The sequence below is a fragment of the Hemitrygon akajei genome, chromosome 5 (assembly GCF_048418815.1).
Source record: "Hemitrygon akajei chromosome 5, sHemAka1.3, whole genome shotgun sequence".
Taxonomy (NCBI): Eukaryota; Metazoa; Chordata; class Chondrichthyes; order Myliobatiformes; family Dasyatidae; genus Hemitrygon; species Hemitrygon akajei.
Genome location: NC_133128.1, coordinates 472,375 through 491,465, shown reverse-complemented (window position 1 = coordinate 491,465; position 19,091 = coordinate 472,375). Strand labels below are relative to the sequence as shown.

The following is a 19,091-nucleotide window of genomic DNA, read 5'->3' as shown; positions in this document are numbered from 1 at the left end:
CAGCTTTTTATTTTCCTGTGCATTTGAATTACCATACCAGTCATGATTCTTCAGTCAGGGTACTTTCAACAGTATGTCTGAAGAGCAGGGATTCCTAACCAGGGGTTCAATAAATCCCCTTAGTGTATGATAATAGTTCATGACATAAAAAAGGTTGGGAACCCCTGCTGTAGAGTTTTGTTAGTGTTCAGTCACAAGCCGAGCTTCCTTAACTTTCTAAGAAATAGAGGGTGTCGTACTTTCCTCATGATTGCACCTATATGCTGGGTTCAGGACCATAAGACGTGGGAGCAGAGTTAGGCCATTCAGCCCATCAAGTCTTCTCTGCCATTCCATCAAGGCTGATCCCAGATACCACTCAATGCCATACACGTCTTCTTGCCATATCCGTTTGAACCCCTGACCGATCAGTAAATGATCATCTTCCACCTTAAATATATGCATGGACTGGGCCTCCACTGCAGTCTGTGGCCGAGCATTCCACGGATTTACTTCTCTGGCTAAAGGTGACTTATCCACCTTAAGATCCTTGAGTTTGCCAAGCACTTTTTCCTTTGTAATAGCAATGGCACTCACCCCTGCTCCCTGACACTCACAGACCCCTGGCACGCTGCTGGTATCTTCCACAAAGAAGACAGATGCAAGTACCCATTAAATTCATCTGCCATTTCTTTATCCCCCATTACAACTTCACCAGTGTCATCTTCCAGTGGTCCTGTATCAACTGTAATCTCCCTTTTACTCTTCATCTGACTGAAAAAAACTTCTGGTATCCTGCTTTATATTATTGGCTAGATTGTCCTCATATTTCATCTTTTCCTTTCTTACAGCTTTTTTAGTTGTCTTTTGTTGGATTTTTAAAGGTTCCCAATCATCCAACTTCCCACTGTCTTTTGCTAACTTATAAGCCCTTTCCTTTCTAAAATAAAGGAATAAAGCCCTTTCTAAAATAAAGTAGATGAGCTTGAGGCTCAGTTGGAAATTGGCAAGTATGATGTTGTGGGAATAACTGAGACATGGCTTCAAGCGGACAGGGCCTGGGAAATGAATATTCAAGGATATACATCTTATCGAAAGGACAGACTGACAGGCAGACGGGGTGGTGTGGCTCTGTTGGTGAGGAATGATATTCAGTCCCTTGCGAGGGGGGACATAGAATCAGGGGATGTAGAGTCATTATCGATAGAACTGAGAAATTCTAAGGGTAGAAAGACCCTAATGGAAGTTATCTACAGGCCCCCAAACAGCAGTCTGGATGTAGGGTGTAAGTTGAATGAAGAGTTAAAATTGGCATGTCGCAAAGGTAATGATACAGTTGTCATGGGGGATTTCAACATGCAGGTAGACTGGGAGAATCAGAATTGTACTGGACCCCAAGAAAGGGTTTGTGGAGTGCCTCCAAGATGGATTCTTAGAACAGCTTGTACTGGAGCCTACCAGGGAGAAGGCAATTCTAGATTTAGTGTTGTGCAGTGAACCGGATTTGATCAGGGACCTCGAGGTAAAGGAACCATTAGGAGGTAGTGACCATAATATGATATGTTTTAACCTACAATTTGAGAAGGAGAAGGGAAAATCGGATGTGTCAGTATTACAGTTGAGCAAAGGGAACGTGGGAGCTATGAGGGAGGAGCTGGCCAAAGTTCAATGGAACAATACCCTAGCAGGGAAGACAGTGGAACAACAATGGCAGGTATTTCTGGGAATAATGCAGAAGGTGCAGGATGGGTTCATTCCAAAGAGGAAGAAAGATCCTAAGGGGAGTAAGGGGCGGCCGTGGCTGATGAGGGAAGTAAAAGGCAGTATAAAAATAAAAGAGAAGTATAACATAGCAAAGATGAGCGGGAAACCGGAGGACTGGGAAGCTTTTAAAGAGCAACAGAAGATAACAAAAGGCAATACGCAAAGAAAAAATGAGGTACGAAGGTAAACTAGCCAAGAATATAAAGGAGGATAGTAAAAGCTTCTTTAGGTATGTGAATAGCAAAAAAATAGTTAAGACCAAAATTGAGCCATTGAAGACAGAAACAGGTGAATTTATTATGGGGAACAAGGAAATGGCAGACGAGTTGAACAGGTACTTTGCATCTGTCTTCACTAGGGAAGACACAAACAATCTCCCAGATGTAATAGTGGCCAAAGGAACTCGGGTAAAGGATGAACTGAAGGAAAATTATATTAGGCAAGAAACGGTGTTGGATAGACTGTTGAGTCTGAAGGCTGATAAGTCCCCGGGACCTGATGGTCTGCATCCCAGGGTACTTAAAGAGGTGGCTCTAGAAATACTGGACGCATTGGTAATCATTTTCCAATGTTCTATAGATTCAGGAACAGTTCCTGCTGATTGGAGGGTGGCTAATGTTGTCCCACTTTTCAAGAAAGGAGGGAGAGAGAAAACAGGGAATTATAGACCGGTTAGCCTGACGTCAGTGGTGGGAAAGATGCTGGAGTCAATTATAAAAGAGGAAATTGCGACACATTTGGATAGCAGTAGAAGGATCAGTCTGAGTCAGCATGAATTTATGAAGGGAAAATCATGCTTGACTAATCTTCTGGAGTTTTTTGAGGATGTAACTATGAAAATGGACAAGGGAGAGCCAGTGGATGTAGTGTACCTGGACTTCCAGAAAGCTTTTGATAAAGTCCCACATAGGAGATTAGTGGGCAAAATTAGGGCACATGGTATTGGTGGCAAAGTACTGACATGGATTGAAAATTGGCTGGCTGACAGGAAACAAAGAGTAGCGATTAACGGGTCCCTTTCAGAATGGCAGGCTGTGACCAGTGGGGTACCGCAAGGTTCGGTGCTGGGACTGCAGCTGTTTACAATATACATTAATGATTTAGATGAAGGGATTAAAAGTAACATTAGCAAATTTGCTGATGACACAAAGCTGGGTGGCAGTGTGAAATGTCAGGAGGATGTTATGAGAATGCAGGGTGACTTGAACAGGTTGGGTGAGTGGGCAAATGTATGGCAGATGCAGTTTAATGTGGATAAATGTGAGGTTATTCACTTTGGTGGCAAGAACAGGAAGGCAGATTACTATCTAAATGGAGTCAAGTTAGGAAAAGGGGAAGTACAATGAGATCTAGGTGTTCTTGTACATCAGTCAATGAAAGCAAGCATGCAGGTACAGCAGGCAGTGAAGAAAGCTAATGGTATGCTGGCCTTTATAACAAGAGGAATTGAGTATAGGAGTAAAGAGGTCCTTCTGCAGCTGTACAGGGCCCTGGTGAGACCCCACCTGGAGTATTGTGTGCAGTTTTGGTCTCCAAATTTGAGGAAGGACATTCTTGCTATTGAGGGAGTGCAGCGTAGGTTTACAAGGTTAATTCCTGGAATGGCGGGACTGTCATATGTTGAAAGATTGGAGCGACTGGGCTTGTATACACTGGAAATTAGAAGGATGAGAGGGGAGCTGATTGAAACATATAAGATTATTAAGGGATTGGACACACTGGAGGCAGGAAGCATGTTTCCGCTGATGGGTGAGTCCAGAACTAGAGGCCACAGTTTAAGAATAAGGGGTAGGCCATTTAGAACAGAGATGCGGAAAAACTTTTTCACCCAGAGAGTGGTGGATATGTGGAATGCTCTGCCCCAGAAGGTAGTGGAGGCCAAGTCTCTGGGTGCATTCAAGAGAGAGTTAGATAAAGCTCTTATAGATAGCGGTGTCAAGGGATATGGGGAGAGGGCAGGAATGGGGTACTGATTGTGTATGATCAGCCATGATCACAGTGAATGGTGGTGCTGGCTAGAAGGGCTGAATGGCCTACTCCTGCACCTACTGTCTATTGTCCTTGGCTTTTGTGTAGTCCTTTACTTCCTTTGTCAGCCACGGTTGCCTACCCCTGCCATTTGAGAACTTCTTCCTCTGTGGGACATATCTATCCTGTGCCTCGTGAACTATTCCCAGAAACTTCAGCCATCTCTGCTCTGCCTTCATCCCTGCCAGTATCCTCCTCCAATCCACCTGAGCAAGCTCCTCTCCCATGCCTCTGTAATTCCCTTTATTCCATTGTGATACTGATACATGTGACTTATGTGTCTCCCTCTCAAACTGCAGTATGAATTCAATCATATTATGATCACTACCTCCTAAGGGTTGCTTTACGTTAAGCTTCCAGATAATATTTGGGTTATTACACAACATCCAATCTAAGATAGCCTTTCCCCGAGTAGGCTCAATTACAAGCTGCTCCTAAAAGCCATCTCAAAGGCATTCAACAAATTCCCTCTCTTGCAATCCGACACCAACCTGATTTTCCCAATTCTCTTGCATATTGAAGTCCCCCATTACAACTGTGTCATTATCCTTATTACATGCCTTTTCCAGCTCGCTTTGCAATTTCAACCCCACATCTTGGCTACTATTTGGTGGCCTGTATATGATTCCCGTCAATGTTTTTTTTTACCCTTGCAGTTTCTTAATTCCACCCACAAAGATTTGACATTCTCTGACCCTATGTCACCTCTTTCTAAAGATGTAATTCTATCTCTTACCAACAGAGCCACACAATTCACCTATGCCTTCCTGCCTGTCCTTTTGATACAAAGTATATCCTTTGATGTTAAGCTGTCAACTATGGCCCTATGTAGATGGGGAGATAATTCAAATACAGAGATGGAAAAGAACTTGCAGTCCTTGTGCAGGATACCCTAAAGGTTAACCTCCAGATTGAGTCGATGATGAAGAAGGCAAATGCAATGTTGGCATTCATTTCTAAAGGTAATGAATATAAGAGTAGGGATGTGATGTTGAGGCTCTTGGGCTGTTTTCCCTGGAGTTCAGGAGATCTCATAGAAACATACCAAATGTTAAAAAGGCCTGAACAGATTAGATGAGGCAAATTTATTTCGCATGGTAGGAGATTCTAGGACAAGAGGGCATGGCTTCAGGATTGAAGGAGGTTCATTTTGAACAGTGATGCAGAGAAATTACTTTAGTCAGAGGGTGGTAAACTTGTGGAATTTGTTGTCATGAGCAGCTGTGGAGGCCAAGTCATTGAGTGCATTTAAGGCAGAGATAGATAGGTTCTTGATTAGCCAGGGCATCAAAGTGTATGGGGAGAAGGCTAGGGAGTGGGGTTGACTGGAAGAATTGGATCAGCCCATGATTGAATGGTGGAGCAGGCTCAATGGGCCAAATGGCCTACTTCTATATCTTATGGTCTTTCAACCACAACTCAGTGATGCCCAACTGTCATACTGACCAATGTCTAATTGCGCCACGAGTCGTCCACCTTATTCCGAATGCTATGCACATTTAAATACAGCACCTTCAGGCCTGCATTCTTCACCCTTTTGAATTTTGCTTCTGTGGTACAATTTAACTCTTGCTCTGTCTGCATTTGTACCCAATCATTGGCTTGTCCTTCCTTACATTCATGTTACACCCATCAACTACTTGTAAACCTGCTATCTCATCCTCAGCTCTATCATCCTGGTTTCCACCCCTCGCCATAATTGTTTAAACCACTCCCAACAGCTCTAGTAAGTCTGTCCGTATGCTGAATCCCTGCTTCAATTCTTCAGTCATGCATTTATCTGCTATCTCCTATCCTCACTGTCACGTGGCACAGGCAGCAATCCTGAGCTGACTACCCTTGAGGTCCTGTTTCCCGGCTTACTGTTTTCAGGATCTCCTCCCTTTTTCTTCCTATGTCATTGGTACCAATATGTACCACGACGCCTGGCTGCTCATTCTGCCTTTTCAGAATACTGTGGATACATCCAGAAACATCTTGGATCCTAGTACCTGGGAGGCAAACTACCATCTGTTCTTTCCTTTTTGCATCCACAGAATCACCTATCTGTCCCCCGACTATGAAGTCCCCTGTAACTGCTGCCATCCTCTTCAGTTCCTTACCCTTCTGAGTCACAGAGCCAGCAGCACGGCCGATGTTACTTGCCCCATGATATGAATTTAACACTACTGACTCTCCACTGCTGATTCCCCCAACACAAACTGCTGCTTGTCTGCCCTCCTTTTTCCAAAGTCAACAACTAGGTCTTTAGTTATGCTGATGTTGGGTGAGAAGTTATTGCAGCACCATTCAACCAGGTAACCAGAGAGAGTGCAGAGGAGATTTACAAGGATGTTTCCTGGATTGTAGAGCATTCCTTATGAGAACAGATGGAGTGAACTTGGCCTTTTCTCTTTGGAGAAAAGGATGGAGGATGAGAGATGACCTGATAGAGGTGTATACAATGACGAGAGGCATTGACCATATGGATAGCCAGAGGCTTTTTCCCAGGACTGAAATGGCTAACACAAGGGAGCATAGTTTTAAATTGTTTGGAAGTAGGTACAGGAGGAATGTCAGAGGTAAGTTTTCGCATGGTGTTGGGTGTGTGGAATGCCTTGCCAGCGACGGTGATACAATAGGCAGATACAATAGGGTCTTTTAAGAGACTCCTGGATAGGTACGTGGAGCTTAGAAAAACAGGTCTATACAGTAGGGTAATTCTAGGCTGTTTCTAGAGTAGGTTACAAGGTTGGCACAACATTGTGGGCCGTAGAGCCTGTAATGTGCTGTTGATTTCTGTGATCTATGTTCTATGTAATCTGTCTCCCTCTGGTAAACTGACTCTGTCACCTGTGATTCGTCCAACATAAGATTTCTACTCCTGCGCTTCTTCCAACAGGTGGTTAGTCCGGAGGATCGATTTGTGATTACAGCAGACCGTGATGAGAAGATTCGAGTCAGTTTACTGGAGCAGCCATATACCATTGAGGCCTTTTGTTTGGGACACCGCGAGTATGATCACAGTTATAACTGTCTTGTGCATGGATTGGGAGCACACGGCACGCTCTGGGTGTGCCTTTGCTTGGGTCTCTTGGCACACACTAATGTTGCTGGGATAACTATGAAAATACCTGTTTGCAGTGAACCCTTCTCATTTTTAATTGATGACCCTTGGCAGAATACCTAGAAATCTCAAGTTGTTGACCTCTGGGCAGTCCAACAGAAACACAAGGAATATTGGTTTTCCATACACAGTTTGGATTGAATGCCATCCATTAATCCTCTGCTTGCCAATTCTCCTTCACCAGAAGCCCAGTTCTGTAGTTTCCAGTCTAGAGGTGACCATGGCAATTCTATGGCTACAAGAATGGGAAAAGACCATTCATCTCTGTTTCCATCTGTTACATCATCTGTCCTCCGATCTGTGCCAATGAAGTGTTTATGTGAATGGGACCTAAAACTTGTCTCTTTTCCCACCATTACAGACATTTACACTACACGCTGCATCCGCAAAACAAACAGCATTATGAAGGACCCCACGCACTCCTCATACAAACTTTTCTCCCTCCTGCCATCTGGGAAAAGACACCGAACCATTTGGGCTTTCACGACCAGACTATGTAACAGTTTCTTCCCCCAAGCCATCAGACTCCTCAATACCCAGAGTCTGGACTGACACCAATTTACTGCTCTCTACTGTGCCTATTGTCTTGCTTATTATTTATTGTAAATGCCTGCACTGTTTTGTGCACCTTATGTAGCCCATGGTAGGTCTGTAGTCTATTGTAGTTTTTTCTGTGTTGTTTTTACGTAGTTCAGTGTAGTTTTTGTACTGTTTCATGTAGCACCATGGTCCTGAAAAATGTCTCGTTTTTACTGTGTACTGTACCAGCAGTTATGGTCAAAATGACAATAAAAAGTGACTTGACTTGAATGTTGCTGACATGTTGGGGATGTTATCTGAAACACACAACTAGATATACTGATGCAGCAAATAATCAAGAAGACTGATGGAACATTAGCCTCAATTGCAAACACTCCAAGATAGGACTCTGATGACCCTGGGGAAACCTTTGATTTTACTTCAGATAAAGAAAGGATGTGGTAGCAATAGAGTGTACAAAAGAGTACTGGCATGTCTGAAATGGAGAGCTGTAGCTAAAGGAGAGATTGGGTAGGTTGAGTGTATTCTTGTAGTTTAGAAGATTATGTGGGACAAAGGTCTAGTATCTTTTTCCTTGGGCGGGAGGTGTTTGAAACTAGAGGGTACAAGTTTAATGTAAGAGAGGGCAAGTTATTATGGAATGAGTTGTCAGTGGTAATGACTGATGCTTTTTTAAACTATGTATTAATATAACAACCTGGTCTCTTTCCACAGGTTTGTCAGTGAGCTCTGCATTCCACCAAATCACCCCCAGCTGCTCTTGTCTGGCTCTGGGGTAGGAACATACCCTTTACGTTGTCTTTTTTGGTGTGGTGATGTTCATAGTACAGAACTGAATCCAGAACTGCCTGACTGGGAGACAGTAGATGCTAAGTTGCTGTGCGGAAAAAAGATTTGTTCCAGAATGGAAAGGATGCTATTAAAGATGGATGTTATCTCTTTTACATTGTGACAAATAATCAGGGAATGAACATAATCTAATGACTGTAAAATACAGTAGACTTGGGGCTACTGGACCCCCCCCCCCCCCGTTAATGGTGGAGACCCATGGCATAAATGAGGTTGGGACCCCTACTCTAGATGTTAAGTACCAGATACAAAAATCAGAAAATGTTGGAAGTAAGTAGTGGGTCAAGGGGCATCTGGGGAGGGAAACCAATTAGTGACTTGTGAATAGATTGAATATTGTGGAGAAAGAAGCCTGAGTAGCAGAGGAAAGTAACAGGGAAAGAAAGGGCTGAAAGGTGAAATGATAAATAGTAAGTGTCAAGTCTCCATGATCAGTGAATTATGAACATGACTAGCAGAGATAGGAGGGGGAGGTAAGCATGATAATGGAAGTACTTCATATGGATTATTGAAGCAGGAACTACAGCACAGGAATAGGCCATTTGGAACCATCTAGGCCATACTGACATCGTCTGCCCATCCCATCTAACTGCACCTGGACCATATCCCTTCAACTCCCTCCCATCCACATACCCATCCAGACTTCTCTTAAAAATTGCAATCAAACCCATTATCAACCACTTCTGCTGGCAGCTATCCCACACAACCCATGAGTGGGATAACCCTAACCCCGTAAATAGTGAAATTTTTTAGTGGCCATCTATTTTAATTCCTATCCCCATTCCAATTCTGACATACTGATCCCTGGCTGCTCTTTTACCATGATGAGGCGACCTCATTAACCAACCTGGTGACACGAATACTGATTTTTTTTTTCCTTACAGTTTTTTTCTTTTTTTATCTTTGCCCCTCTGCTTCTATTCCCCACTCTGGTCTCTTGCCCCTTCTCACCTGCCTTTCATTTCCCCTTGGTGGTGCTCCTTCCTCCCTTTCTCCCATAGTCTGCTCTCTGCCCTTGTAAGATTCTTTTTCCAGCCCCCTGGCTTCAGCTAGCACCTTCTAGCTAGTCCTCCTTCCCCCTCCCCACCTTTTTATTCCGGCATCTTCCTGTTCCTCCCCAGTTCTGATGAAAGGGCTCGGCCCAAAATGTCAACTGTTTATTCATTATTCATGACCTGAGTTCCTCCAGCATTTTGTATGTGTTCCCCTTAAATATTTCACCTTTCATCCTAAATCTATGACCTCTAGTTCATAGCTTCAAAATAACATCCTAACTTTTGTATGCATTGCTCTGATTTATGAAAGCCAATGTGCTAAAAGTTCTCTTTATGACCCTGTTTACTGGGACAATGCTTTTAAGGAATTTATTCCCAGTTCCCTCTGTTCTTTCATACTCAGTACCTTACTGTTCATTGTGTAAGACCTACCCTGGTATGTCCTCCCAAAGTGCAACACCTCACACTTGTCTGCATTAAATTCCATCTGCCATTTTTCCAGCTGGTCCAGATCCAGCTGCAAATTTTGATAGTCTTCCTTGCTGCTTACTACACCTCTAATCTTGGTGTCATTTGTAAATCTGCTGACCTGGTGAACCACATTACCCAGATCATTGATATAGATAACAACCAGTAATGGACCCAGCACCGATCCCTATGGTACACCACTAGCCACAGGCCTCCAGTATGAATGATAGTCATCTACTGTAGTGAAGAATGGGAAGTGATGTGGATGGCTCCATATTTCAAGGTGCAGCAGCAATAGGCTGAAAACTTGTTGATTGGAATAATGTTAGGTGGAGCATTGTACATTGGGAATGTTGGTTTTAATTGCCCTGTTTTCCCATCTCTAGGATGGCACAATCAGGCTCTGGGAATACCAAAGTGGGATGGAGCTAGATTGCTTTAAGATGAGTGAAATTCAAGCTTCAGGATGCCAGAAGGTGAGTAGTCTCTGGAGTGGTCCTGGAAAGTGTCCATGCCATTCATTGGGGTCTGCAGAAGTGTTGGCAGTATTACTGCGCTGAGTCATAGCCATTAACCTGTGTTTGAATTGCAGGCCAGGTGTGCTGTGGTGCGGATCGTCCATTGCAAACAGAGAGATAACTTCGCTGTTCTTTGTGATGAGTAAGTGTAACTTGTATAATTCAGGAAGAATGGAAGCAACAGTAGCCCATCAGTCCTTTTGATGCTATTCTCCAATTGGTTTAGAGACCATTTGCCCTTTTGATGCTGGTCTTCCTCCTTGGTGTCATTTTCCTGTACAATGTACACATCACCAAGTGCCTTGTTCCTTCCTCCTGGAACACAACCTCTATTGTCCCCCTCGGCTATTTAACATAAAGCCCCTTCTGGATGCAATTAATAACTTTACCTGGATCCCATGTGATCTAAGTTTCCATAGCACCCTATCTTCCAAAGGCCTTACTGAACTACATGTAGACCATAGCCACATTCTTCATCTGTAAGGCATTTTATCTGAAGCACTGCATCATGGGGAACCATGACCAGTTCCTTAAAGTAGTCCATCAGCTTTACTCCACCTCTTCTAAGTCTCTGTGCTTTAATCCATTATTCCCAACTCCTCCTACACCATCTTTCTCCCATGAACTTCGAATCCTATCCCTTTCCCAGATATCCCACTTCCTAATCCACGTCAGATGAAGAATGCGGCAGTACTTCATTTTGAATCATCTAATCCTGTGTGCTCGCACTGAGAGGATATGTCAAAGCAGGAATTTGGCTATGTCTGCCAACCTCTTTGATGCAGTGATTTCATATTCATACAAAATAATATTGTTGCATGGTATTGAGTAACGAAATAGAAACTGGCAGAATTTGTTGTTCCCCTCGTACAAGCCTTGTGCTTTCCCTGAGTTTAACAGCCTTAGATTAGGCTGAAACTTCCTAACGTAGAACATAGAAATCTACAGCACATTACAGGCCCGTCGGCCTACAACATTGTGTCTTCTCTAACCTACTCTAGGAACTGCCTAGTGTTTCCCTAGCACATAGCCCTCTATTTTTCTAAGCTACTCCCATCGACTTGCACTGGGACCATAGCCATCCATGTACCTATCCAAACTTCACTTAAATTTTGAAATCGAGCTCTCATGCACCACTTGTGCTGGCAGCTCATTCCACACTCTCATGACTCTCTGGTGAGTGAAGAAATTTCCCCTCATGTTCCCCTAAACTTTTCACCTTTCATTCACCCTTAACCCATGACATCTGGTTGTAGTCCCACCCAACCTCAGTATAAAAAGTCTGCTTGCGTTTACCCTATCTATACCCCTCTGTCGAATCTCCTTTCAATCTTCGACGTTCTAAGTAATACAGTCATAACCTATTCAATCTTTCTTTATAACTTGGGTCTTCTAGACCCCGCAACATTCTTGTAAATTTTCTTTGTATTCTTTCAAACTTGTTTATATTGTTCCTCTAGGTAGGTGACCAAAACTGCACACAATATTTCCAATTAGGCCTCACCAACATCTTATACAACTTCAACATGACATCTCATCACCTGTACTCAATACATTGACTTCTGCCATGTGCTAAATACTTTCTCTATCTATCTGTGACTCCACTTTCAATGAATTATGGAGATGTAATCCCTGTGTAAGATCTACTCTAGTTGGTCCTACTGGTGCAAATCCTTGCACTTGACTGCATTAAATTCCACCTGCCATTTTTCCAGCTGAACCAGATCCCACAGCAAGCCACGATATCCTTCCTTGCTGTCTACTGCACCCCCAATCCTGGTGTTATTTGCAAATTTGCTGATCCAGTTAACCACATTATCATCTAGATCCTTGATACAGAAGACACAAGATAGTACTAAGTCAGCATTGTTTCCTTCAGGGAAAATCCTGCCTGGCGAAATTGTTAGAATTCTTTGAGGAGATTACACATAGGATAGATAAAAGGGATGCAGTGGATGGTGTACATGTGGACTTTCAGAAGACCTTTGACAACGTGCCACACATGAGGCTGCTTACCAAGTTATGAGCCCATGGTATTACAGGAAAGTTACTGGCATGGTTAGAGCATTGACTGATTGGTAGGAGGCAGTGCATGGGAATAAAAGGATCCTTTTCTGGTTGGCTGCCAGTGACTAGTGGTGCTCTGCAGTGTTTGGTGCTGGGGCCACTTCTTTTTATGCTGTATATAAACGAGATTTAAATGATGGAATAGATGGTTTTGTTGCCAAGTTTGCAGATGATACGAAGATTGGTGGAGCGGCAGATAGTGTTGAGGAAGCAGGTAGGATGCAGAAGGACTTAGACAGATTAGGAGAATGGGCAAGAAAGTGGCAAATGAATTACAATGTTGGAAAATGCATAGTCATGCACTTTGATAGTAGAAATAAATGTGTAGACTATTTTCTAAACGGGGGAGAAAATCCAGAGATCTGAGATGCAAAACATTTGTAAGCAATTTGCTAAAATCGGAGAATAACTCAACCCAGCCATCAACCACCTGAGCTACAAATTTTCTGAATTATTATGCTAATATAATTTTGAAATTTATGTTAATATAATTGTCAAATCCCCTGTAATTACTTGTGTTAAATAAGATCATAACATAAGACATAGGAGCAGGATTAGGCCATTCAGCCCATCAAGTCTGCTTCACCATTTAATCATGGATGATCCATTTTCCCCTCCTCAACCCCAGTTCATGGCCTTCTCCCCATAACCCTTGATGCCATGTCCAATTCAAGAACCTATCAACCTCTACCCTAATACTCTCAACGATCTAGCCTCCACAAATTCACCATTCTTTGGCTAAAAAAAATCTCTTATCTGTTTTGAAAGGGTGCCCTTCTATACTGAGCCTGTGCCTTCTTGTCCTAGACTCTCCCACCATAGGAAACATCCTTTCCACATCTACTCTGTCTCGGACTTTCAACATTCAAAAATTTTCAATGAAATCCCCCCCCTTATCCTTCTGAATTCCAGTGAGAACAGACCCAGGGTCATCAAATGTTCCTGGTATGATAACGTTTTCATTCCTGGAATCATCCTTGTAACTTCCTCTGGACCCTCCTCGTTGCCAGCTCATCTTTACTAAGACAGACAGACATACTTTATTGATCCGGAGGGAAATTGGGTTTCATTACAGCTGCACCAACCAAGAATAGTGAAGAAATATAGCAATATAAAACCATAAATAATTAAATAATAATAAGTTAATCATGCCAAGTGGAAACAAGTCCAGGACCAGCCTATTGGCTCAGGGTGTCTGACACTCAGAGGGAGGAGTTGTAAAGTTTGATGGCCACAGGTAGGAATGACTTCCTTTGATGCTCAGTGTTACATCTCGGTGGAATGAGTCTCTGGCTGAATGTACTCCTGTGCCTAACCAGTACATTATGGAGTGGATGGGAGTCATTGTCCAAGATGGCATGCAACTTGGACAGCATCCTCTTTTCAGACACCACCGTCAGAGAGTCCAGTTCCACCCCCACAACATCACTGACCTTACGACTGAGTTTGTTGATTCTGTTGGTGTCTGCTACCCTCAGCCTGCTGCCCCAGCACACAACAGCAAACATGATAGCACTGGCCACCACAGCCTCGTAGAACATCCTCAGGATCGGGACTTCGGAGTCCTTGTGCAGAATACCCTAAATGTTAACTTGCAAGTTGAGTCAATGGTGAGGAAGGCAAATGCCATGTTAGCATTAATTTCAAGAGGTCTAGAATACAAGAGCAAGGATGTGATGCTGAGGCTTTATAAGGCACTGGTGAGGCCACGTCTTGAATATCATGAACAGTTTTGGGCCCCTCATCTCAGAAAAGATGTGCTGGCATTGGAGAAGGTCCAGAGGAGGTTCACGAGGATGATCACAGGAATGAAAGGGTTATCGTACGAGGAGTGTTTGATGGCTCTGGGTCTGTACTTGCTGGAATTTAGAAGGATGAGGGGGATCTCATTGAAACCTTTCGAATGTTGAAGGGTCTAGACAGTAGATGCGGAAAGGATGTTTCCCATGGTGGGAAAGTCTAAGACAAGAGGGCATAGCCTCAGGATAGAGGAGCACCCTTTCAAAACAGATGTAGAGAAATTTTTATAGCCAGAGGGTGGTGAATTTATGAAATTTGTTGCCACGTGTAGCTGTGGAGGCCAGGTTGTTGGGTGTTTTTAAGCCAGAGATATTTATAGGTTCTTGATTGGACATAGTATGAAAGGTGATGGGGAGAAGGCTGGGAACTGGGGTTGAGGAGGAAAAGAAAAAACGATCAGCCATGATTGAATAGTGGAGCAGACTCGATGGGCCAGATGGCCTAATTCTGCTCCTATGTTTTATGGACAAACAACAAAGGACCCAGCACCAATCCCAGCAGCACACTAGTCATGGGCTACTGGTCAGAGAGGCAGCCATCTACTACCAGTCTGACTTCTCTGAAAAAGCCAATATCTGATCCAATTTGCTACCTGATTTTGTATGCTGAGAGACTTAACTTTCTTGACCAACCTCCTATGTGGGACCTTGTCAAATGCCTTGCTAAAGTCTGTGTAGACAACATCCACTGCCTTGCCTTCATCAACTTTCTTGGTAACTTCCTCAAAAAACTCTCTAAGATTGGTTAGATGTGACATAGCATGCACAAAGTCATGCTGATTATGCTTAATCAGTCCATGTCTATCCAAATACTAATATATCCAGTCCCTTAGAATACATTCTAATAACGTTCCCCGAACTGATGTTGCACTCACCTGCCTATAATTTCCTGGTTTCTGTTTAGAACCTTTTTTCAACAACAGAACAACATTGGCTATCCTCCAATCCTCTGGTACCTTTCCTGTCACTAAAGCTGATTTAAATATCTTTGCTAGGGCCCCAGCAATGTCTTCTCTGTAGGGTCTGAGTGAACTCCTTGTCAGGCCCTGCAGATTTATCCATCTTGATTTGCCTCAGGACAGCAGACACCTCCGTCTGTAAACACAAAGTACACTGCAGATGCTGTGGTCAAAGCAACACACACAACACTCTGGAGGAACTCAGCAGGTTGGGCAGCATCCGTGGAAATGAGCAGTCAACGTTTTGGGATGAGACCCTGCCTCTCATCTGTTTTGGATGATCTCTCTCATCTGTTTTGGCTCCAGACATAGATTACCATTCTGATCTACCAGAGGACCAATTTTGTCCCTTGCAATCTTTTTGCTCTTAACATACCTGTAGAATCCCTTAGGATTCTTCTTTACTTTGCTAGGGCAATTTCATGCTTTCTTTTAGCACTCTGAGTTCTTTCTTAAGGGTTCTCTTACATTTCTTATACTCCATAAGCACCTCATTTGTTCCTACTTGCTATGCACCTTTTTTTTCTGTTACTCAGAGACTCAATATCTCTTGAAAACCAAGGTTCCCTACACTTGTTATCTTTCCCTTTGATTCTGACAAACACATCAATGCTCAAACTCTCAAAATTTCATTTTTGAAGTCCTCCCATTTACACCTTTGCCAGAAAACGGCTTGTCCCAATCCACACTTGCCAGATCATTTCTGATACCATCAAAATTGGTCTTTCTCCAATTTAGAATCTTAACCCACGGACCAGATCTATCTTTTTGCATATTTTCTTTGAAACTAATGGCATTATGTTTACTAGATGCACAGTGTTCCCCTACACACACTGTGTTTCATTCTCTAATCTCATTGGGACTTATACGTACTGATTAACGAAACTTCTGTGAACACATTTGACAAACTATCCCATTTAGTCCTTTTATTAGAGTCCATATGTGGAAATTTAAAATCACCTTTCTTATAACCGTATGTTTCTTGCGATCACGCTACAAATGTGTTCCACTAGATCTGTAGGACTGTTGAGTGGTCTGTAATATAGCCCCATTAACTTGTTATATCTTTTTTATTTCTCATTTCCACCCATAGTTCCTCACTTGATGAGTTCTCCAGTCTATCCTGACGGAGCACTGCCTTGACATTTTCCCTGACTAGCAGGTAGCTAGGTAGGTAGGCCGCCGCTAGTCTCAATAGACCATGGAGTTGCACCTTGGAAAGTTTCCAGGGCGCAAGCCTGGGCAAGGTTTTTTTTATGGAAGACCAGCAGTTACCCAATCTGCAAGTCTCCCCTCTCCACGCTATCAATGTTGTCCAAGGGAAGGGCATTAGGATCCATACAGCTTGGTACCAGTGTTGTCACAGAGCAATATGTGGTTAAGTGCAACGCACACAAAATACTGGTGGAACGCAGCAGGCCAGGCAGCATCTATAGGGAGCGCTGTTCCTTAACTGAAAGTTACCCTGATGAAGGGTCTCGGCCCGAAACGTCAACAGTGCTTCTCCCTATAGATACTGCCTGGCCTGCTGCGTTCCACCAGCATATTGTGTGTGTTGCTTGAATTTCCAGCATCTGCAGATTTCCTCGTGTTTATGGTTAAGTGCTTTGCTTAAGGACACACGCAGCCTCAGCCAAGGTTCGAACTGGCAACCTTCAGATCATTAGACGAATGCCTTAACCACTTGGCCAGGCGCCAGCACCCTGACGAGTAACACTGTCATATCTAAAACAGAACCCTGGAATGTTGAGCTGCCAGTCCTGCCCTTCTTGCAACCAAGTTCCACTAATGGCTGCAATGTCATAATTTCAGGGGTTGATCCTTGCCCTGAGCACATGTGCCTTTCCTACGATACTTCTTGCGTCAAAATATACGCCGCTTAGGACACTAGTCGCACCAGGCTCAATCTTTGGTTCCTAACTTTGTCTGAGGTCTCACCAACATTTATCTCCACAACCTCTCCACTAAATGTTCTGGTACTCTGGTTCCATCCCACTGCAATTCTCATTTAAATCCCACCGTGCAGCATTAACAAACCTTGCTAGGATATTAGTCTCCCTTCAGTTCAGGTATAAGCTGTCCCTTCTTTACAGGTCCCACCTTCCCTGGAAGAGAGCCCAATGATCCAAAAATCTTATGCCTCCCTCCTACACTGACTCCTTAGCATGTGCTAAACTATAATCTTCCCACTTCTGGCCTTACTAGCACGTGGCATTTGTTGCAGTCTTGAGATCACAACCCTGGAGGTCCTGCCCTTTAAGTGCTGTGGAGTATTTGAAACTCTATAATGCAGCGTTGCCTGTATCTGTTGAGTGTTTGAAGAGACAGTACATGAGAAATTACTCTCTGTTTGGTGTTGCCATGTTTTCTGTACTTGTCAGCTTCTCCTCAGTGCACATCTTCAAGTTGGATGTTGTAGCTCAGAAACTGAATCATCTGCATACAATCACAGTGAGACAACGAGCCTGGGATATAGCATTTGATGATATATCGGGTCTCTGGATCTTGGATGGAGAAATGGTGGTTGTGTATCAACCACAGGATGGCCACTGGCAGGTAAGAGGTAGTTGTGTGCAATGAGGGTGCAGGTGAGAGAAAAGTCGGGGCAATGGGTGGTGGTGAGGGGAAGTGTGTGGGGTGATGATGCTGGTGAGGGGAAGGTGGGGCAATGGGTAGCGGTGCAAGTGAGGGGAAGTTGTGTGCAGTGAGGATACAGGTGGGAGCAGTGGGTATTGGTGCATCTGAGGGGAAGGTGGGGGGTGGGTGGGGGTTCAGGTGAGGGGAACGTGAAGATGGGTTTGCAGGTGAGGGAAAGGTGGGGGGTGCAAGTTACGGTGATGGGTGGGGTTGCAGGTGAGGAGAAGGTAAAGATGGGGTTGCAGGTGAGTGGAAGCTGGGGGCGATGGTGTGGGTGCAGGTGAGGAGAAGGTTGGGCCGGTGGGTGAAGATATGTGATTTAGAAGTTGCTGATTATGGAGTGCATGAGAATTCAAACATCCGTCCATAGAGCTGTCATGAATTTCAGTGGGTTTTTAGAGGTGACAAGGATGATTAACGAGTGCCCGCTGTAAATGCTGTTTATTTACAAAATCCAAATGCTGAGCAATGGATAGTTGATGTTTTGGGTTGAGAGCCTTCGTTAGGACAGAAAGATGGAGGGGAGGTGGCCAGAATAAAGAGTTGAGGGGAAGGTGCTAGTAAGTACCCTGTGGGCACCACAATAGCATAGTAGTTAGTGGAGTTCCATCAGTAAGAAGTTTTACGTTAAATGATTAGGCCAGTTTCATGCTGTGCCTTTAAGCCAACAGCTAGGGAGGGTAAACACGAGGAAATCTGCAGATGCTGGAAATTCAAGCAACATACACAAAATGCTGGTGGAACGCAGCAGGCCAGGCAGCATCTATAGGAAGAAGCACTGTTGACAGTTCTTCTTCCTATAGATGCTGCCTGGCCTGCTGCGTTCCACCAGCTAGGGAGGGTTGTGGTAGATGGATCCAGGTGTAGGGGTGATAGGAAGTTGGAAGAGGGAACGGTAGGAATAGAGAGGGGGAGGGGTGATAGGTGGAGGAAACAAAGGCTGCATATAATGTAATCTGATGGGAGAGGAAAGTAGTGTATGGAATCAAATAAGGAAGGTGGTGGGGGCTGTTGAGAACAGAAAGGGGAGGGATAAGGGACATGATGGGATGTGTGTGTATAATAGGCAGATCGAGAGAGACCCTCTGAATGGCCATGATGAATGGAGTGCAGGTGTCGACAAAGTGGCTGCCTTACCTTTGTGGAGTACGAGGCCTTTGACAAGGTACCACGTGGTAGGATGGACTGGAATCTGGTGTCTAAGATAAGCTGGATAATTGGAAAGGAAATAGTACGTGGTAGTGAAGGGTATTCGTCATATGTGACTGCTAGTATGCTGCAAGGTTCTACGATTTGGATAAGAATGTAGATGGCATGATGTTTGCAGAAGATGCCAAAATTGTTGGTATAGTTAATGGTGCGAAAGATTGTCTCAGGTTATA

At 43.8% G+C, this 19,091-nt stretch overlaps 1 protein-coding gene across 3 annotated transcripts in view; it reads left to right on the top strand.

Moving 5' to 3' along the window:
* The window catches only part of wdr4 (WD repeat domain 4), a 71,482-nt gene that overhangs the window by 38,059 nt on the left and 14,332 nt on the right, over positions 1-19,091 (top strand). For all 3 annotated transcript variants that reach the window (XM_073044725.1, XM_073044723.1, XM_073044726.1), the window contains 5 exons: positions 6,653-6,765; positions 8,132-8,192; positions 10,116-10,205; positions 10,322-10,389; positions 17,454-17,628. In XM_073044725.1, coding sequence (XP_072900826.1) covers positions 6,653-6,765; positions 8,132-8,192; positions 10,116-10,205; positions 10,322-10,389; positions 17,454-17,628 — 507 coding nt within the window. The remainder of the gene's footprint in view (positions 1-6,652; positions 6,766-8,131; positions 8,193-10,115; positions 10,206-10,321; positions 10,390-17,453; positions 17,629-19,091) is intronic.